The sequence below is a fragment of the Pteronotus mesoamericanus genome, unplaced genomic scaffold, assembly GCF_021234165.1.
Source record: "Pteronotus mesoamericanus isolate MK-2021 breed Mesoamerican mustached bat unplaced genomic scaffold, CSHL_Meso_final contig_20, whole genome shotgun sequence".
NCBI lineage: Eukaryota > Metazoa > Chordata > Mammalia > Chiroptera > Mormoopidae > Pteronotus > Pteronotus mesoamericanus.
In genome coordinates, this window is record NW_026555085.1 from 99863829 (window position 1) to 99886258 (window position 22430).

At 44.3% G+C, this 22430-nt stretch overlaps 1 protein-coding gene across 2 annotated transcripts in view; it reads right to left on the reverse strand.

The window, feature by feature from the left end:
* Positions 1-7675: 7675 nt before the first annotated feature.
* Positions 7676-22430, reverse strand: part of SERAC1 (serine active site containing 1) — a 29625-nt gene continuing 14870 nt past the window's right edge. For both annotated transcript variants that reach the window (XM_054570166.1, XM_054570167.1), the window contains exons 10-17: positions 21070-21232; positions 18253-18403; positions 16887-17028; positions 15822-15916; positions 14541-14638; positions 13230-13412; positions 12074-12217; positions 7676-10542 (exon numbers count right to left, since the gene is read on the reverse strand). In XM_054570166.1, the coding sequence (XP_054426141.1) occupies positions 10406-10542; positions 12074-12217; positions 13230-13412; positions 14541-14638; positions 15822-15916; positions 16887-17028; positions 18253-18403; positions 21070-21232 (1113 nt within the window). In that variant the 3' untranslated portion in view covers positions 7676-10405. The remainder of the gene's footprint in view (positions 10543-12073; positions 12218-13229; positions 13413-14540; positions 14639-15821; positions 15917-16886; positions 17029-18252; positions 18404-21069; positions 21233-22430) is intronic.

The following is a 22430-nucleotide window of genomic DNA, read 5'->3' on the forward strand; positions in this document are numbered from 1 at the left end:
ATTTTAATTTTTTCCTTTTTTCTAATTTCTTAATTAAAAACAGCGCTAGGGCCCTGGCTGGTGTGCCTCGGTTGGAGCATTGTCCTGTACACCGAAAGGTCGCCAATTCGCGCTCTGGTCAGGGCACATGTCTGGGTTACAGGTTCGATCCCCGGTCAAGGCACGTATGGGAGGCGACCAATTGATGTTTGTCTCTCACATCAATGTTTTCCTCTCTCTCTCTCTCTCTCTCTGTCTGTCTCTCTCTCTCAGCAATGAAAAACTGTCCTCAGGTGAGGGGGGAAAGGAGCACTAGGTGCCATCATTTCTGGGTTCCATTATTTTTAGTCCTTATTTTATAAAGACATATAAAGTTACATGTTTCCCCCTGATTATAGCTCTAACTACACCTTACAATTTTGGCATGAAATGCTCTCCTTTTCATTAATTTCTAGCTTGTAACTTTTATTTTCCCTTTGATCCAGGGGAGACTGCATGACTTTCCAGGAATTAAGGGTTTGTTGAGTGTTTTAAAATTGTTAACGCTTTATTTTATTGGATTATGAACTGAGACTATGGCCTATATAACCATCTACGTTTCAAATTTTGTTAAGGCTTGCTGTGTGGTCAAATGCAGGATTGACTTTTGAAGTGATTTCATCCATACAGAACACAACTGTTTTTAGTGCCAGGGTATGGGAACATGTGTGAGAGGTTCGGTACGTCGGCTCCGCGGCACCCAGTGGCACAGGCCCTTCTGCCAGGCAGGTGTGTGCAGAGGTTGCCGCAGGCTCAAGTTCCAGCTCTGTTGCCATGGCCTTCCCCATTCTTACCAAGATTCCCTAGATTTTGTTAAGCCAGTGCTTCTCAGTTTGCTGTCTTTCGATGAACCTCTACCTGTTTGGTTGCCCTTGCTGACCTTGACCGGTGTAAGCCTGTCTCGGGGAGGTTCTCCTGAGCTCCCACTGTGCCGTCTCAGAATTCCTGCCCCTGGGCTCTCTGCTCTGTGCTGCTCATCTACCTGCCGACCCCTGCGCCAATGCTACACTGTCTTGTTTCACTGGACTTTGATACCCGGTCAAGCAAACCCTCCTACCGTTTTCTTTAGAGTATCTTGGCTATTCTTGACCCTCTGTAATTCTATAGAAATTTTAGAATCAATTCATCAAGCTCCATTTTAAAAAATAAAACCTAGTCCTGGCTGGTATAGCTCTGTTGAAGTGTTATCCTGTGAACTAAAGGGTCATGGGTTCGATCCCTGGTCAGGGCGCGTATGAGAAGGCAACTGATCAATGTTTCTCTCTCACATCGGTGTTTCTCAGTCTTTCCCTTCCTCTCTTTCAGCTGACCTAAAACTGTTATTTAAAGTGCATATCGTGGTGATTTGATATATGTATACATTGTGAAAGGATTCCTATCTAGTGGATTAGCACACCCATCACCTCACATATTTGTCTTTTTTGGTGAGAACATTTAAGTTTTACTCTCAGCAAATTTCAGCTTACACACTGTGTCATCGACTACAGTGGTCGATCCTCAAAACCTGTTCATCTTGTTGCTGGAAGTTTGTACCCTTTTGCCAGCTTCTCCTCATTCTGCCACCCCCAGGAAACCAATTTTCTACTATGACTTTGACTTTTTTTTTTTAATCCCACACACACGTGACACCATGCAATATTTGGCTTTCTCTGTGCGGTTTATTTCACTTAACCCTAATGCCTTCAAGGTCCCTCCATGTTGTCACAACAGCAGGATTTCCTTCCTTCTTGGGGCTGAATAACACTCCATGGTACATACCCCACATCGTCATTATCCATACATCTGTCGATGCTCACTTCCGTTGTTCCCCTGTCTTGGCTGTTGTGAATAATGCCGCAATGAACATGGGAGCACAGGCATTTCTTCACTGTCCTGCTTTCATTTCATTTGGATGTACACCCAGGAGTGGAATTGCTGGGTCATATGGTAGTTTTATTTTTAATTGTTTAAGTAACCTCTGTACTGTTTTCCATAGTGGCTGAACCAGTGTACAGTCACCAGCAGGGCACACGGGCTCCCGTTTCTCTGCATCTTCGCCAGCACTTGTCTCTTGCCTTTTTTATGATAGGCGTTCTAACAGATGTGAGAGGATGAGATGATATCTCAGGGTAGTTTTGATTTGAATTTCCTTGATTAGTGGCATTGAGTACCATTTCATGTACCTGATGGACATTTGTATGTCTTCTCTGGAAAAAAAAAAATTCTCCCTTCAGTTCCTCTGCCCCTTTTTTAATCAGATTGTTTGATTTTTGGTATTAAGTTGTGTGAGATTTTTCTATCTTCTGCATACTAACCCCTTATCAGATATATGATTTGCAAGTATTTTCTCCCATTCAGTAGAAGGCCTTTTCTTTTTGTTGGTCTCCTTTGCTGTGCAGAAGCTTTTAAGTTTGATGTAGTCCTAACTGTTTAGTTTTTTCTTTGTTGTCTTCGCTTGTGATGTCAAATCCAAAAGTCATTGGCAAGACCAATGTCAAGAAACTTACCCCCTCTATTCCCTTCTAGGAGTTTTATAGCTTCAAGTCTTATATTCAAGTCTTTAATCTCTTTTGAGTTATTTTTTGTGTATTGTTAGTGGTCCAGTTTCTTTTTTCTTTTTTTAAATTTTTTTCTTCTCTTTCTTTCATGTGTCTGGCCAGTTTCCCTAACAACTTTTACTGAAGAAATTGTCCTTTCTCCATTGTATATTCTTGACTCCTTTGCCATAAATTAATTGACCATATGCATGGGTTTATTTTTTGGGCCTTCTATTCTGTTCCATTGATCTATTGTCAGTGTTTAAGTCAGTACCACACTGTTTTGATTATTAGAGCTTTTCAATACAGTTTGAAGTCAAGGAGGGGAATGGCTCTAGTTTTGTTTCTCTTTCTCAAGATTCTTTTGACTGTTCAGAGTATTTTGTGGTTTCATACAAATTTTAGGATTGTTTGTTCTGTGTATGAGAAAGATGCCATTGGAATTTTGATAGAAACTGCAATGAATCTATAGACTGCTTTGGGTGTATGGACAGTTTAACAATATTAATCCTTCCAACCCATGAACATGGAATATTTTTCCATTTATTTGTATCTTCAGTTTCTTTCATAAGTGTCTTATAGTTTTCATTGTACAAATCTTCCACCTCCTTGGTTAAATTTATTCCCAGGTATTTTATTCTTTTTTATGCAATTACAAGTGGGATTGTTTTTCTTAATTTTTTTTCCTGAAATACATAGAAATACATCTGATTTTTGTATACTGATTTTGTTTTCTGCAAATTTATTGATTTTATTCTTAAAAGTTTTCTGATAGAGTCTTTAGGATTTTTATGTGTCATTTGCAAATATAGTGCCATTTTATTGTTAGATTGTTTTCTCTGGGTTGTTTTTTTTTTTCTTCTTCTTCTTTTTGAAGCAAGCTCTTTAACATTTGTTGCAGTACTGGCTTGGTGTTAACAAACTCCTTTAGCTCTTTCTTGTCTGGGAAGTGCCTTATTTCTCCTATTTTAAATGATAGCCTTGCTGGGTAAAGTAGCCTTGGTTGTAGGTCCTTGCTTTTCATCCCCTTTAATATTTCACACCATTCCCTTCTGGCCTGAAGTGTTTCTGCTGAGTAATCAGATGCCAATCTAATTAGTGTTCCCTTGTAGGTAATTCCTGCTTTTCTCTTGAGGCTTTTAGGATTCTCTCCTTTTCTTTAAGACTTGTCATTTTAATTATGATGTATCTCGGTGTGGGCCTCTTTGTGTCTAACTTGTTTGGAACTCTCTGAGTTTCCTGGACTTGTGTGACTTTTTCCTTCACCAGATTAGGGAAGTTTTCAGTCATTTTTTCTTCAAATAGGTTCTCGAGCCCATGCTTACTCTTTTCTCCTTCTGGTATTCCCATGATGCAGATATTGTTACGTTTTATATTGTCCAAAGTGTTTCTTTCGCTCCCCTCATTTTTTAAAATTTTTTTATTTTTGCTCTCCCTGGGTGTTTTTTCTACCTTGTCTTCCAAAACACTGATTCTGTCCTCTGCTTTATCTAACCTACTGTTTATTCCTTTCAGTGTATTATTTATCTCAGATATTACATTCTTTATTTCTGACTGGTCCTTTTTTATGGTTTCTATGTCTTTTTTCATGCTGTTGAGTATCCTTATAATCATTACTCTAAACTTTCTATCTGATAAATTGCTTGTCTCCATTTCACCTAGCTCTTCTTCTGGAGAATTCTCTTGTTCTTTCATTTGGGGTCTCTTTCTTTGTCTTCCCATTTTGGCTGCTGCTTTGCATTTCTGGCCTTAGATGTTAAAATAATCAGCCATTAAGCCAATTGGCCATTAATCTAATCAAGTTGTAATCAGCAGCCTGGCTTAAGCACCACAAGGTGGAGTAGAGTAATTCCTGTGGGCAGGGCTATTGCTTCCCCTCAGGCTGATGCCACCTGGGGAGGAGTGGTCTGCCTGAGATAGATGGCTTCTGCAGTATGGAGAATGACTCAGTAAAGGGTTCCTGGTAGCTGTCCCTTCAGTTCTCTCCCCACAGCCACCATCTCCACACTCGCCTCAAGCATCTAAAGTCTACTCTGCCCTCCCTCTGCCAGAGTCCAGGGTAAGTGGTTGCAAATGAAATTTTGTGCTTTGGTCATTTAAGAGGCTCTCTGCATTTCCAGCTGTCTCTTTGGCAGACAGAACCCCTGTTGCTTTTCACAGCTGGATGTTATCTGGGTTCCTTTCCAGCTCTGGTGCTATAGGCTAGGGAGCCCAGTTTGGGCTTTATATCCCACACTTTTCAGGGGGAACCCCCAGCCACTGAAATAATCCCTCCGGCACTTCAGCTTCCACCTGTGGGAGCCCAGCCAGCCCTCTCGCATCTTCTCCACCACGCTCCCTACCAGTCACGTTGTGGTGGTTTCTTCTGTCTGTGATTATTAGGCTTCTCTGCAGCTACTGTTCAGTCGGTTATTGTGGATGATTTCTCTACAATTTAGTTGTAATTCCAGATTGGTCCTGGAAGAAGGTTAATGTAGCTTCCACTTACTCCTCTGCCATCTTGGATCTTGTCTATAGTTATCTTTACTACTTTTGTCTTTTAACCTTTATACTAGACTTGTGAATTGTGTACCACTATTACAACATTATTCTGACTTTAACTATATATTTACCTTCCCCAGTGAGATTTATACTTTCATGTTTCCTGTTACTACCATCCTTTTGTTTCAGCTTGAAGAATTCCCTTTAACATTTCTTGTAAGGCTGGTCTAGTGGTGATGAACTCTCAGCTTTTGCTTGTCTGGAAAATTCTTTCTCTCTTCAATTCTGAAAAACAGCTTTGCCAGGAAAAATATTCTTGGTTGGCTTTTTTTTTTTTCCTTTCAGCATTTTGAATATATTGTACCTCTCCCTTCTGGCCTACAAAATTTCTGCTTAAAAATCTGCCCCTAGTTTTATATAGTTTTCCTTGTGCATAATAAGTTGTTTTTCTTTTGCTGCTGTTAAGATTCTCTCCTTGCCTTTAATTTTAACAATTTAATTAGAATGTGTCTAAGTGTGGCTCTCTTTGAATTAATCTTGTCTGGAATTCTTTGGGCTTCCTAGTTAGGAAGTATTTCAGCCATCATTACTTTGAATAAGCTTTTTATTCGGTTCTCTTTTCCTTCTGAGACCTCTATAATACAAATACTGGTTGGCTGGATGGTATCCCCTAAGTCCCTTATGCTATATTTACTTTTTTATTCTTTTTCTTTTTGCTGTTCTAATTGGATGAATTCCAATTCATCCAATTAGACTTTGCAGATCCTTTCTTTAACATGGTCTAGTCTGCCATTTGAACCCTTCTATTGGATACTTCCATTCAGTTATTGTATTCATCTCTGTGATTTCTGTTTAGTACTTATATTTTCAATGTCTTTGTTGAAATTCTCACTTTGTTTATGCATTATTCTCCTAACTTTGGTGAGCATCTTTATTATTTTGAACTCTTTAGCAGGCAAATATCTTGTATCTCTAGTTCATTAATGTCTGTTTCTGAAGTTTTCTTGTATCTTTGTTTGGAACATATTCCAGTCTTTTTTTCCCCTGTCCAAGACTCTGTGTGTTAGTTTCTGTGCATTAGATAAAACAGCCACTTCTCCGTCTTAAGTGGTCTCGTGCAGGAGGTAAACCTTGTCACTTGGCCCACTGAGCTTTTGGTTGTCTCTCAAATCTCCATGATTGTCCAAGCCACCTTTTTTGTTCTCGGTGGCTCCCAGCAGTTGAGAGTCCGCCAAGACCTGTCCGTGCTCCAGGACGCAGGATCTCTGTCAGCACCCAGGCGCAGGCTGATTGGAAGCTGGATCCTCAGGGAGCAGCTCTGAAAGTACGCAAGTAGATCTCTTGCACGGAAAGCCTGGGAGATGAATGTTTTTGCCTGCCTCCTCCGCAGAACTGTTTGCTAAAGTCCTGTGGGACCCAAAAACACAGCTGTCACTGGCCACTAGAGCCTGGCGATCAAGGGGTGCATTCCCTGGGCAGCAGTCCCAAAAGCTGGGGACCCAGACAGACATGTGTAGTCTCCTTCCAGGGAGATACCAGTGACCAGGAGTGGGTGAGAGGGAGAAGGCAGAGGTGGCACCCACTGGTCTCACCAGTCTCCGGAGAGGACCACAGTGGCCCTCCAGGTAGATGTGTGCTACATCAGAAGCCTGGCCCCCAGGGGAGGCAGCTTTCACTCTATGTCAATAGGCCTCCTTCAGGGAAGGCCTGGGAGATGGGCCCTTCTCTGCTGCACCTGCACTGAGCGCTGGGGAGACAGCCATGGTGAGTCCTTGCACGCCCAGTAAGAACTGCTCCTTTCTTTGCTGTACTCCTGTGGGCCTCATGGGCACAAGCGCCGTTGGCTTTCAGAGCTTTGGGGCCCTACTTTGGGCGGGAGTCTTGGGTGGGGCGCTGGATGTTGGGTTCAAATGCTCCTTTCCTCAGGGGGAAACAGCTGTGTGCCCCGCCAGTGGCCTCTCCCTGTGCCGGGGGTGGGTTTATGGTGAAACTGTGTCTCAGCCTTTCCTGTTTTCATCTGGGCATTTTCTCATTCATTTAGCATGGAGTTGCTCAGCTAGTGTCTGAATTCCTTTCGGAGGGAACCGATCCACGTGCAGTGAACATCCGGCATCCACGGGAGCAGGTGAATTCAGGAACCCCTATGTCACCATCTGGGACCAGAACTGTTTAAAATGTTTTAACCTAGTAATCCCAGATATCAAGATAGTCTGAAATCGGAATGATAGATGTGTGACAAAAACCATTTATGCTCGGGGAATGCCTTCACATCCAGGCGCTCTCACGGTCCTAGGAATCAGTGCCTATTTGACTTGCATTATAAATTACAATCTACAATCTAGTTTTACAATCCAGAAATGAACTCTTTATTGAACTACAAAGTAAAGTCTCCAGGAAGCTTAGTGCTTCCAAGCTCAGGCATCAGATGTTGAACTCCACGGTGCTGTTCCTAAACTCCAAGGCCAAGCTGAGAGGAGATTAAGAACTGGAATTTTTATAAAAGCGGCTTGTTTTAAATTTGAAAATTTCTTAGATACTAAACTGATGTATGTCTTCTGCTCTATTAAGGTCATTCATAATAAAATGCCACTTTTCATAAAGCAAATTTCTACCAGATTTTAAATGATTAGCTACTGGGAGTTATTCAACATCCGACAAAAGGGCACAATCAGCTGCAGTCAGTACTTGAAAGTGACATTTATTGAACATTTTAAATTTTTTTCATGGACATAATTTTTGTACAAAATGTCAATAAAAACAAAATCATACAATGTATTTGACATTACAAACGGATAAAAATTCAGGAAGCTATGCCTAAAACTCCAATTTCAGGAATTAGAATTTGAGGGACACTGTGAATTTTAAACCAGGCTCAAAAGAAGTATACACATCACTGTATTACTGTTTTCTCAACAGGAAGTACAGGCCGGGCCCACCACCCGTAGGCACTCTCGCCGAGCAGAGGCCTGCACCCTCCACCGTATTCCGGTTGTCGGCATAACCGTGGGCGAATGGTTGAGATGCTGTCGAGAAAGGTATTGCAGTCCTCTGACTCTTTCTCTAGTGACATTTAACTTAAACACTGGGGTAAACAGGACTCGGTGCACTGGAAATTTAGGGTGAACAATGTGACCCAGTAGGTCTGGGGGACATGTGATAAAGAAACAGATCAGGTACAAGTAGGGGTAACTGGCTTTTCATTTTCATTCTAGCTTTATTTACAGCTTGCTTCCAGTAGCTTGTTTTGTGACACCTGTATTTTGTTTAAATTGATCTTGTTTAAAAAGGAAGTAAAGTGACTTTTCACAAGATATGAAGCCTCATTTAAAGTGTTTTCCAGAAAGGATATTTAAACAGAGCTCATTAAACTTGGAGAACCATTTTATTGCTGGTCTAAGTTTAAAACTATTCCAGGTGCATGTTATCTTCATACTTCATGTTCTTAAATGTGTTTTTCAGGTAATGATTATTTTAAAAACATTGACTTAAATCTCACAAAACTGGTGTGCTGACCCTGTGTACATTATATCCATTTCATAGGCAGAATAAAAAGAAATGTTACGTGACTTGCCTGAAACTCTCTAGTAATTTAGTTCTACACTGGATCTCTCCCCCAGACTTTATTTTTAAGCACAGCTATAATAGCTATGTTGAGATTTTAAGGAGTGGGCTTTCATTCCATTACTAGTAAGTTAATGAACAATTATTTCAACCATGGTTTATCTGCCGCCATTCACAGGAAACAGAAAAAGAAAATGAACCAAACCAGACCTATCTACCCCTTCTCCCCGTATCACCCCATCAGTCAGCGCTCACTGTCGCTAACTTTCTGTTGTTAGCTAACTGTGGCGTTCATTGCACCTACCTAACATCATGAGTGCAGCAGCTAAGACGCCTGTTAGGTTGCTGCGTAATGAAACAATCAGAGGTCGACAGGGCTTACTCATGAGCCCACTTCACCTCCAGACTCTGTGCTCCAGTTTTAGCTTTGACTCTCCATTCTGCAAGAGTCCGTCACCTTCAAAGTGGCAAACATAAGATTACTATGACCCAACAATTCCATTTCTAGTGTATACCCAAGAGAATGGAACACATACATCCACACCAAAGTAGGTGTATGACGTCAGAGCAGCATAACAGCCAAAAAATCGCAAAAGACCTAAATGCCCATCAGCTGATGACTAAATGAATAAATGTGGCCTGTCCGTACAATGGAATATTACTCAGACGTGAAAAGGAATGAAGTACTGACACATGCTACAAATATGGATGAACCTTGAAAACATGCTAAGAGAAAGAAACCAGACACAGAAAGGCACGTAGTGTATGATTCCATTAACATGAAATGTCCAAAATTGGCAAATTGATAGAGACAGAGTAGATCAGTGTTTGCCAGGGCTCAGGGACAAAATGGTAAGGAGTGACTGCTAATGGTTATGGCGTTATTTGGGGGATGACAAAATGTTCTGACATTAAATCGCAGTGATTATTGTTCAACTCTGTAAAAATACTAAAAAAAAAAAAAAATCAATGAACTCTACAGTGTGAATTTTATGGTAGGGGAATTATAGCTCAATAATGCTGTTATTTTTTTTTAAAAAAGTCACCAACATGATTTCCTATTTCTCACATGTTGGAGGTCAAATGATAAAGATAGGTGCATTTTATTTAGTCTAAAGAGAATCTGAGAATCTTGATACTAAGTATTGCTAATATATATAGTGTTTAAAACAGTTTTACCTCATACTGATCAATAATAGATTAGCTACTTTATCTGGGGAAAATTACAAGAATAGGTAGCTAAAGTCTGAAAGACTATAAGCTGGATGTTTTAAAAAATTTGTTCTCAGCAATAAGAAAATAAAAACCTACAAGGAACTGACCCACGGATGCCAATAGGTCTAACAACATGTTGGACAAAGGTTTACACTTACACGCTTGTAAAAATTTACAGCACATGGAAACCGAGAACAAAAACAGAACCTTTTATGTTCTAGTTCATTCTCCTCTCCATCCTGGGTTTTCTCCAAATGGCATTTTTATGTAAGCTGACGATCACTCTCCCTTCAGAAGCCATCAGTGCTCTAGCTAAGTCACAGGCAGCCACAGATGACAAAAGCCCTTCTCCATCCAGAGCAGCTCGCTCACTGGGGACACCACCACGAAACAGAAACCGGCACACATGGACTCCCCTGAAAGCCAAGGAATGGCGCCTCGCCCTTCGCGCTCTGACCACCACTCGCGTGTCTGTGCTTACAGAGCACCCGTCGTCTGCCGCGGGCTCCGGACCACACCGCCGTGGAGCGGCGCTGTCCACGCGGCTGCTGAGAGAGGCAACGAGGACACCACGGTTCTTGCACTGTGTTCACATGGAAAATGGAAGACAGCTGTCAGTTTTCAAGGTCTTTGGCTAAAGTTTCACGGATGAATTGTAAGGTACGCTGGTACAAAAAAGCATCCTTTTTCTTTGGCTTACAAATGTTCAAATGGTTAACATCCACAGGAATCAGCTCTCCAATGCCTAGATCTGAAGAAAACAAAAATGTCAGTAACGTGTAAGTAAAAACTTCTCCCCTATCAATACTGAAAGAGGCCAGGTCTGTAGTTCTAAATGTTGATTCGGTGGTGATACGGGACTCTTGAAAGGACCTGAAGATTCACTGCAGCTAAACTACATTTGCTTAATCCCCCCAGAATGGGTTCTTAGCACGTTCACTTGTCATTTATGCTTTTCATAAATTCTCTGTATGCGCGTAGGCCGACTTCCTAGTTCCACAGTGAACAGAGCCTGGGCTTCACTGTCTTCTGAACCTATATGCTCTTGCAGGTTATTCCTGAATTATTCCCCAATTCTTTTAACTGCCCCTTTTCCTAGAGTTTGTATTATAAAGTTGATAATGAGCTCCTCATCCTGATAAAAAAGATGGGAACATCTCACATAGGATCCGTTCCATCTACACCCTAACTTCCACGATCCCTCCGCCAAGGGGTGAAGACGATTTAGAGCTTGAGATTCGGGTGAGCCTCGCAGAGCCCGCCAGGGCTCGTGGGGCAGCTGGCTGAGGGGCACCAGCAGCGGTGTGGCAGGAGGACAGGCCTCCAGGTGGCACGGAAGGAGGCGCAGAGCTATGGCAAGGCCATGTCACTACAAGCGGCTGCTCCACAGTATTCACAATGTTAACTTTGTACTTTGGAAGCTTAAAGCAAAAGCATTTTTTTCTTAAACACCTAGCAGCTGTACCTTGACCTCTTCAAGTTCTTTAACTACTAAATAGTAATTAACACCTCCCCCTACGGCATATTACAGGGAGGTGAACCATCTTTAGGTGTCACTGAACTATCAAGTCTTTTTCATTCTATTTAGATGATATACAACAAAGTTAGGACAGAACTTGTCAGGTAAACCAAAGAGGCACCGGGCAAGCGCCCCAGGTGCACACTGTCGCGGGCTGCAGGAGCTCTGAGAGCCCCCGGGACAGCGCCTGGCCGCGCTTCAGAGGCGATCAGAAAATGGTGTAACACGCACGGTGAGTTTTTCCAGGGAGTGACAGGCGTAGCTTATCTGCCACGCACAGGGTCAGGAGGAGGCTGTAAGGGAGGAAGATCCAGGCCCGCTCTCAGAGCCTGTCACGTGGCGCAGCTCACCACGGTGGCAGCTCGCGTTCATTCCCACCCTCAGGACGACGAGGAGGTTGTACTGGGCCGCCCTCCCTTTGGGTGATCTTTCTAAGGTCTCTGCATTCGCTCTGTCTTTTAAATGAAATGCCCCCTCAGTCCAGCTGGTTGAGGGCTTTGTGCTCTGGCCTTAATGCAGCAGAGTTCACTGCTGATGGCTAATTTAGAGTTCGCCAATTAACCTTTGCCATCAGGTCAGTTAAATGAAGGGAGGCGAGGGGTAATGCCAAGGGAATTCATTTGCAGAGAAATTTTAATCTATGGCTGAAAAGAGTAACAGAATTAGAATCTACATCTTCCTAAAACTGAGAAACTAAACATCAAAGTTGTTGCTCCTAATTGAATGCTAGGCACCACCGACTGAGGCCAACGATGGGGGGTACCTGCTGACTCCACGGGCACCACGTGGAGTTTGAGCATGCTGCCAATGGAGGTGGGCAGTGTCTCCACAAAATTCAGCACCTGGAAGTTCTTGTCCTTAGCAAACTTCAGGAAGTCGTCCTGTAGCGCTTTCAGTGCAGGGGAGTCTGTAACAGTATCGAGGACAAGGCTGTGACAAGGGCTGTTTATGCAATTCATAACAAAATACACTAACCTTCCAAATTCAGGGAGAATGCTAGGGTTCTCATTTGCGATGCTGGCTCGTTTATTTTCTCTCCTCCCTAAGAAGCCCCGAAGGTGAGAGCAGAGTGCTCAGACCCACGCAGAACTGAGAGGCCGGCGTCAGGGGAGGGTCTCCCACGTCACCGGCTGGCAGGGAGCAGGCCCCAAGCAGTCCGGTGTGTGGGGCTCGGGCCCCCCGGTGTGCTGGCCGGCACCGCACACCCGCCTTGAAGCACAGCCTCCACCACCAAAGCCTGTCCCCAGTCACAGCATGCCCCACCTGTCCATCCCTCAGCCTCAACTGGGACAGGCCACCAGAAGCTCCAGAGAGAGAGGGAAGCAGACAACCTAAGAGAGACCCGAGGGGCCAACAGAACACAACCCAGGCAATGAAGAGACATGGGAGAACTTTCAAAAACCCACTAATTTTTCTCCTTAGAGTGATTTCAAAAGATAATGGATCAAAGGACAAGAAAGAGGTTATGGAAAATAATATTTGACTGCAAAAATCATCAACAAAAGGTTTAGAAGATAGTCAAATAACTCTCTCTCCAAAAAGGTGAGAGAAAATGTGAATAAAAAGACATCTGGACTATCAAGGCTGAAGCCCAGGACTCCAAATTCTGATCAACAGGTATTCCGGGGGAAAAAAAAATGCTTATTAATTAAATCCGATAACAGTTAATATGATGAAAATCTTCAAAGCTTATGCATAAACAGTTGATGATTTTCCAAGCTCATGGAAAAAAGCTATTAATTGGTAACTTGAAATTATACTTACAGCAAAACATTATATAACTTTTAAAATTTTAAATACTTAACATAGCATTAAAATTGTTATATTTGAACAAATAATGGCTGAAGACAAAAAGGGAAGGTATCAAAGAAAAATCAAATCCAAACTGAAAATTCTCCATGACAGAAAATAAGCATTACCCTTGCTGAGCTCTTTGACTTCCAAAGAGGGAAAGAGAAGATAGCGCACGTTCACGGAGTATTCCGCCAGGTGGGACCCGTGGTGAGGGACACTGTAGAAGATGATCCCACGGGTGTTATTTATAACAGGACTCATTTCCGGCTTCTGAGAGGCTTCCAAGAGCATCTTTTTGACAAGGAGACCTAGCCACAGAGAAGGAAGAAAACCAGCACATAAGCTATTTTCCTTCCCTCCGTTCTTCTTAAAACCCAAAAAAGGCCAAATAGGTAATACAGAAAAACAGCAACTTTCTTTAAAAAGTTTAAGCAGTAATTCCCTGTAGTCCAAAAAACGGGGCCGTTCTCCTGACCCTCTAAATCACTCTTTCCTCCAGACAAGGAACGTCCTAGAAACCCCCCTGTGAGGAGGGCTCTGTCTCAGGCCGCACTGTCCCACAGACGGCGTGTCCAGCCTGCTACATGGGTGTCCACCGACGACGCGGAAACACAGACCCCTGAGGGCGCCTCCCCTGGGACAGCACTAACGTTCCAAAAACACTCGGTCCCATAAAGCTGATCCTCCTTGCCAGCGACACTTCTGTGGGAAAGTGCACCTGGAAGGGCACCTCTATCCACTCCCCACGCCCCCAGCCCCTCGGGGCTGGAGCCAGTGGTGAAACACAGAGGTCACACAGATGGTGACACTGCCTCTCTGGGGACCTTCAAAAGGTGGCCTCCACCTTCCCCTCAGCAGGATACCAGGCCTCCATCAGCAGTCCTGGGCACTTTGGCCGACAATCTGAGCAGCAGCTGCAGAAGGGACTCTGCTAGGTGGATGGTGACAATGTAGGGCTGGGTTGGGGAGACGGCTGGGAAGAGCAGGGGACCCGCAGCAAGCAAGCACGAGGCGCCTCAGAGCGGACAGCGGCAGGGCCAAGGGTCACAGGCACGAAGGGGCGGGGCCGTGGGCGCTCCAGGCCGCGGGGCTCTGCGTCTGCGACGGCCGGCCGGGTGCCGGGAAGAAGGGAGAGCCGTCACCAGCCGCTCACAGAGGCCGGGGGCTGCGCCTGGCGTTTACTCGGGGTTCCCTCATAAGGGCGCTGAGGGGGCAGACTCACATCCCTGCGGATGGTTTGTTACTGGCCATCCCCCTCTGGAAAAAGTAGCAGCACAGAAGTGGAGTAATTAAAAACTCCTGGCCGTAACCAGAAACATTCATTTATGGGAAAGAGGGTCGCTTTAAGCAACACCAGGAAGTGCAGAACTTAGGTTAGTCTGAACAGCGGACAATCCCTGCACAAGGCTCGCTTCGCAGAACTGAGACAGGCTTACCTCCCATGCTGTGCGACACCCAAATCATCGGCCTGTCCCCAACACCAGCAGCTCGGAGCTTCCTCAGGAGTTCGCTGCTCCTGAATGCAATGGACTTTCTGGACAAAATGAAAACAGGCGTGAGAGGAAGCTATTGCTCTCCCCCACATTTTGCTATCCAGTTTCTAAAGCAAGAACTCTTGTTTACTGGACCAATGCTATGTGCTGCGTTAGAGTCAGGAACACCCCATGTGCTCTGCTCGCTTTCTGAGACTGCTCAGGCCCTTATCTTTAACTTACTGTCACTCGCCTAGTGGGAGCGTCTATGTCCTGAACAAGCCATTCGTTTACTAAAAAGCACCATTTGAGCATCTACTGCGGGTCTAGCGATTTTCACAGGTCAAAGACAAACTGCACACCAGCTGCCCCCGCCACTTGGGTCTTGTGTCCTTTCTCATTACGTGGCCTGACACCAAGGCCATGCCTCTTTTGTGACTCACCTACACGAAGGCATGTGTCATTGCACCTATCAATATTTATGCTGAAGACATTATTTTGGTTTGTTACTTAAAAATACCAGAAATCTATTAGAATCAGAGAATTCAAAATAATTTTCAAAAAGGTAACTCAAAATCTGGTCTAGTAGTTTCAAACTATTTACCTGTAGAATCCTTTCTTCCAAACAAAGGGCTTGTCACAGTCCCTCTGGGCGGAAGGGGAAGGATCCCTGGGGCCCTGTCTGCTGGCCTGCACCCCCTTCCTCTGGCCCCTGGGTGGGGCCAGTCGGAACCCCCCGCCTCAGGCCAGCTCCCTCCGCTTGCAGACCAAGCTCCCGGACAAGGTCGGCGCCTCAGCTGAGCACTCCCAGTGAGGCGGAGGCAGGACTGGCCGCAGTCTTCGTCCTGAGCCCAGAGGCTGTGTCCTTCCTGTATACACAGCTGTACATGTGATGCACACACAACCTAAGGAGCCTGTATGACTCAGCACTGTCATCTTTGCTTCCTTTAGCCAGTATGACTGAACACAAAAGCCAAAAGGATCACGCTTACTTCTGGAAGTAAAGGAGACTTTGCTATAGGATCCATGGTCCTTAGTATTCAAATAGTTCTAAGTGAACCACATTAGGAGCCCAACATTTACAGTCTGTATATCTAAGCCTTATTTCATCAATTTGTTTGTAGTTAACTCCTTCTGCAAGGAGAAAAAAGGTTAGAAAATCCTGCCTGTGGCCTCCAAGTCCTCCGTGCCCCGGAAAGCCCGCACGTGGCCTGGACCTTGGCCCTTCAAAGCTGCCCCTCTTACCTCTCCATAGGGCACCGCGCTCTCCAGTCACTGAGGCTGGTGTCGTACTCCACAGATATAACTCGGAGAGCAGGACAGTCGCCTGCTAACCACGACTGTGTGAAATAAAGGGTACAAGGGGACATAAGAATTTCCACTGTCCCATTACTTCCTACTAATTGAAATTCCTACCTAAAGGGCTCTCGCAGTACCGATGACTGAAGGGCGCACTGGGACAAGGTGCAAAGGTGACAGAAACACAACTCCAGCCTCTTTTTATGTCTCTGGTCACAAGGTGGGATCAATATTGGTAGCATAAGGCCAATACAGGTGTCAAGAGAATATTCTGAATTTTAATCTGCAATAGCCAGAAACAAGGCCGATTTTTGAGTACAGATCAAACTGGCTTTTTGGAAGCATTTACTAGAAAGCTATAATCTCAGAACAGACAATATGGCCTGATGGTTAGAGATTCGCATTCCCGTCCCTGTTCTATCTCTGTGGGCCGGGGTCTGTCACTGTCCCCACGCTTCAGTGTCATCAGAGAGTACAAACAGCTCTCTGTGCCTCATAAGCCTTTGTGAAGGTGGATGAGCCGCAGCGGGACGAGGCCCTGGAAACTGTCCACGTATTTATAGCGCCAGTTTTCATTGAGCTTTAGATAAATCCCATTCAGTGAGTTCATCTCAGGATTAAGGCTCTTTGGAAGAAATAATGTCAAATCCAAAATAGAATTATTTCTTCAAGGTCTATTTTTATAATTTCAAAATCCTAGAACTAGCCAACTATTGTGAATGCAATATATTATTTATTATATTTTTAATGGAAGTAAACAACTGGCCCTCGCCCTATGTTTTACTTGCTGGAATATTCTTTCCAAGTTACAGACTGTCCCCTCAGTGACATGACACAGAGTGATGAGCCCAGCTGTTCACGTAACACACAGCAAGTGTTCCTAAGGGACGGAAGAGCTGCACTGAAAAAACCCCAGTAACACGAGAAAGCCAGCCACGGGAGCTCCAGCAGCCCGCAACACCGCAGCGCGTCGCGGTCAAGGCGCCCTGCAAGCATCAGCCGTGTCCTTACCTTGGGCCAGCACGTCGTGTACCTGCTTTCGTCATCTAAAACCTTTTCCATTAGAGCCTCGTCACTGTCCTGCTGGCGCCACGTTTTGAACGCTGCTCCCATAAGGCCGTGAACAAAAAGGACATCTGCTTTAATGGGCTGACTAACAGGGAAAGAGTATTAAAAAGAAGCAGAATAAACACATTATTGTTTGGCAAGCATCTGCATAGCCCTCTCTGCGGATGGTGCTTAGCAGGTTTACATGACGGGAAATAAAAGCCGAGGCCAGCTTTGGGAGCGGCGGCGGCCGCAGCGCGCCGGGGAGTGTGGGCACAGACGCACACGGGGCGGGCTCACTGCTCCACAGAAACGGAGACCTGGCTGGCCTGGCGGACCCACCAGGACCAACTGCCACGAATTTAGTGACCAGTGAAGTGGCGGATGGCAGGCTACCCCCCGAAGAATTCCATGAGAACATCCCACAAATCAATAAAAGTATTTTTTTAAAAAAGACTATGCTAAGGTAGTTTCAAAGTCAGCATGCATGAAAGACCTTTAAAAAAATTTACCAAGGATGTTTATCAGAAATAGAGCTAATGACATTTTCAAGTAACAGTCTTCAGATATGACATTTAACAAATATGGAGGTAGTACACTACTTGCATCTATTTATAGGGCACACACAGTTATGCAACACAAATACCATAGTATTTTATTTACAAATTGGAATTAAGTAGGCAATCCACTTTTCAAATTAAAAAGTTTTTGCTATTTTCTGAGGTAATATTTTGAAGTGCCTGACAGAAATCCGGGAAACACATAACTTTTCTGTTGTGGTCCTTTCTGCAGTTACGGTCTTAGCAATGACACAGCTGGAAACGGTGACCAGAAATAATCTTGAGGAGGAGGGGGAGCCAGATTTATCACAGCGTATTCCTTCCAGCGTGTGCTTTTACGCCGGGCGCCCTTTCCCCAGTCCCCGGAGGCTGGGCCTGGGCCAACTCGGTGGCCTGCATGGGAGTCATAATGTCTCATCTCCTTCCCATCCAGAACGACCTCTACAGTCCAAACCAGGTATTAAATCTACGTGAAAAACGCTGTGAAACTAATACGCACACGAAATTCAAGTGCAACACGTTGTAAAAGGTGAATACAACCTTCCTGAATGTAAGCTCTGATTTAAAATAACCCTGATGACTTAGCTACTTCCATACTTTCGCGACAGCCTGCAGTTTTGAGGTGGTTATGGACAAACTGTTTCAGTAAATAAGGTGTGTGACTTATTTGTGAGGAATTTAACTTCTCTAAGTTACACAGAAATAAATTAACTTGTTAAGCCCGCCAGGCTTCCATCCCCTACGGGGACGGGGCTCTGCCACTCTCTCACCTTGTGCGGAACTGGGGGTGGAGCACGTACACGCCGTCCTGGTACTTCTCCTGCACCGCGTCTCGGTCCAGGTTGGCCAGGGCCCGGGCGGCATGCGAGGCCTCCATGATGTGTGGAGACTTGGCCGCTTCTGCCAGGATGGAGACCCAGCCTGGGGGGAGAACGCACCTCCTCAGACCGACCCTAGTCCACCGCAGGTGGCTGAGGGGCTGTGAACGCGCCTGCCGACAAGACACAGAGGAGCGCAACCGCTCCAGCTGCATCCTTCCCCAGGGTCCTCCGGTCCCCGGGTGCAACGCCGTGGGGTCCCCGCCAGGTCCCGCCCAGGGGCCTCACAGCAGGTAGGAGGGTTCAAAGGACATTTTCTTTATCTAGAAAATGTAACAAAAAGTTGCAAATACTAGAGGTGGGGACATAAATAGTAACAAAACATTTTGCTTTTAGCGGGAATTATTAAAAACTTGGTGATTTAATACTAGTTATTTGAACCTTACCAGCACAGATAGTAACAGCCTTTAATGCACGTGGGGAAATTATTTTTTAATAATGAGTTTGCTTTTAATCGACAAAAATCTTGTAAAACCTGGGATTCAAGAAGGTAAAAAAATTTTTAAAGGGAGACAAGACAGTACAATTTCATTTATTTTTTATGTTTTTTGTTTTTTACAACAATGTCTTACTTTAGGGACAGAAGTATATATGAAAGCTCATGGGTGCGTATACACCCACCCCCAGCAAAAGTCTGGAAAGAGGCACCAAACAGTATCAGGAGGGAGCTGGGGTTGGCAAGGGCGCTATAAAAAGGCGGGTTTAACCTCATCTGTGTTCTCTGAAGTATATATAATGAGAATCTATTCATGAATTATTTATATAATTTGAAATAAAACAGAATATGGATCTTGAGGTCAGAGGACTTGGGCTCAAACTCCTGTCTCCTGCCTATTTGCTGTGGAACCTCAGCCAAGTTACCTGGCTCCTCTGAGCTGGAACAAGATGCTAAGAAAGTAGTCTACGTAGAACGTGCCTTTCAGCAAGCCCAGCAGACCCTCCGCAGATAGCAGGTGTCCCCCGTCCTCCTCCCACTCTTGTGGCCTGAAGAGCTGCAACTCACTGCAGTGACAGTGAGCCAGTATTTAAGAATCCAAAGGAATTTCAGACCCCGTAAATCTTTAACAATGTTCACATTTGTAGTATCAGAAAATTCCTCTTCAAAATCTGTTTAAAAATGCTTTATAATAATAAGAATGTTTTAAAATTGTACTTGTAGAGATACACAAGTACATTATTGGTATGTGCAAAAATATGACTTGATTTTTAATGGAGTCACAAGACTCCAAGAGGCAAGAGAAAGCAAGGCACAGGTCATTTCTGTGACAAATGTCTGAAAGCCTGCTTCACCTCTTAGGAAACATCAAATGCCCTTTGGAAAACTTGTGTCTTTCTTTAATAGTGTTTTTAAATTGCGTAGCCTCTTAATACATGTTAACCATGAAAACAAATAGCAACCAATAACCAAAGTCCCACGTGAGCTCTCCCATCATTTCCCCATTCCATTTATAGCAATATGTCACTGAAACAAGAAAAAAGGTTAAAACCAGTGATGTAAGTTTCCACCTTAAGAATCTATAGCCTGGCCAGGTGGCTCAGTTGGTTAGAGCGTCGTCCCAGTATGCCAAGATTAAAGGTTCGATCCCTGATCAGGGCACATACAAGAATCAACCAATGAATGCATAAGTAAGTGGAACAGCAAATCGATGCTTCCCTCTCTCCCTCACTCCTTTCTCTCCCGCACTAAAATCAAATAAAAATTTTTTAAAAGAACCTGTAAAAAGAGGAACAAATAAAACTTACAGTAAAGGGGGCCAAGTATACGGTGACAGAAGGTGAGCTGACCTCAGGTAGTGGGCACAGGATGCAGTGTACAGATCGTGTATCATGGTAATGTACACTTGAAGCCTTATGACCTATTAACCAATGTTGCCCCACTAAACTTGATTTTTTAAAAAATAGTAAGTGGTCCTTTATAGAGTTTGCTGATCCCTCTTCTGCTGATTAAAAGACACTCTTAAATGTAAATTCATAATTTATGTAAATTTATGTAAAAGAAAGAACATATGCCTATGCAGCTGACTCCTGAACAATGAGGTGGTTAGGGGCACTGACCCCCACACCCTGATGCAGTCAGAAATCCATACATAATTTTAGACTCAAAAACTGAAGCTGTCCCTCAGTATCTGCAAGGGTCCTGGTTTCAGGACACCCTGAAGATGCCAACATCCGCGACGCTCAAGGACCCTGTGCGAAATGCAGCTCAGTGCATGCAGTCCGCTCTCTGCACCCGTGGGCTCCCAACAGTGGGTCTACAACTGTGCAGCTGTTCATTGAAAAACCCCCACGTGTAAGTGGACCTGCACACTTCAAACCCATGTTGTTGAAGGGTCAGCTGCACATGCAGATATGCATGTCTATGTGATGTGTGTGTGTATATTTGTATATATTACCTAGCTTTTTCTACTGAAAAGGTGAAGAATAAAGACACCGCAGGAACAGCAGCACACACAGCACCCAGATCTTGGTGATAATCATTTACAGCAAAGCTGTAAACATTTAGACGGTCATTAGCAAAAACTGCTCTCCTGTGAGTGTCCACACGCTGATTATCTTAGGTGTGGGTTAGCCACCCACCTCAAGCAATTCCTGGCTAAAACAACGTGCTCTAAGCAGTCTTCTGTCTACTGAAAAATTAATGTATCACGATGGGTGGAGGTAGGAGAACAAAAGACAGGATCCCACATTCTCAGCATATAAAGTTGTTACCTGAGCGAACTATGGCCGGATGAAGATGTTCATTCAAAGCCATGTTGCCGATGATACGCATTATGTTTCTCTGTACTTTAGGGTAGTCCTTGTGAAGTTGGTACAGCCTCTGAAGGAGTTGCAAGCCTCCATATGCTTCAATTTTATGACAATGTGTGGATACCTGGCACGATAAATTAACAGAAGCTCACTTTATGTTGTATATTCACTAACCAGGTGACACAGCACGCCAAGGGGCGGCCAGGCGGCTCCTGCTCCAGCACAGAGACCCAGAGACCAGCCGCCCAGCCTCTCCTCTCAGCTCCCTTAATGCACAAAGTCCTATCTACCTGGCAAGTGCTTCACAATCACTGGAAAAAATACGTCATGTCTCACCAGGACTTCTGAAACGTTTGTTTTTAAAGGTATTCTGTTTGGCATTGGGTGGGATATAACCTGACAGTGTCATTATTACAGAGCTGTTTCCATTTCTAGTGATCCTGTGATTGGCTCAGAATGGTTCTCTACCCTTGAGAAGCCTGCCACCTGACACAGGAAGTAGCCTCTGTCCCCGTGGCAGATCCCACAGAGACAAGCAACATCTGCCCCTGGGACTCACGGCTCTTGGGGCTGGCCTGCACAAGGAGTCAGAAAATTTCTCAAAGAGAAAGATCAAGTAAAAATAAAAAGGAGAGGGGATATAAATTTTTAATGGTGAAAAAAGGTAAAAGCAAGCCAAAGGAAATGTGAACACTAAGGCAGGGTGACAAAGTTGACCAACAAGTCCTTATGTCTGCCAAGGTCACTGGCATGGCCTTGCCTCAGGGAGGTGACACCATGTCACTCATGTGTATGCAATAGTCATTCTGGAAATTTTCATAAATTTTATCACATTTTACATGCATTTAAAAGTATGCCTTTTTACCCATCTACCAAGGGAGATATGTTGTAAGTTGAGAGGCTTCTGGAAAAGTAACTATTACATTCCAAGCACTGTATTTTGGACTGAAGATGCATCTACTGCTTCAGAACTAGACATAGGTCACAAAAACTCCAGCTGGTCCCACGTTCCCTTCTATAGTCCAGTACTAACTCTGCTTTGTCCTTGATTCCTAATTCCACAGGTGGGAACTAAAGATGACCAGGAAGCACCGTGCTTCTGAGCTGCGTCTAATCATCCCCAAGATTAAACGGAAGCGTTCAGAATGTCTAGGATGACATTTCTCTGCCTGTGGGAACCTCTTGCAGCAGCCTCACTGGGGACGTCTGGTACAAATGCCAACTCCTAGATTCTACCCCACATCCATAAACTCAGTCTGCTACAGGTGAGCAGGAAAAGTGCATTTTAACATGCTCCTGGAGCAATTTCTATGCACTAATGT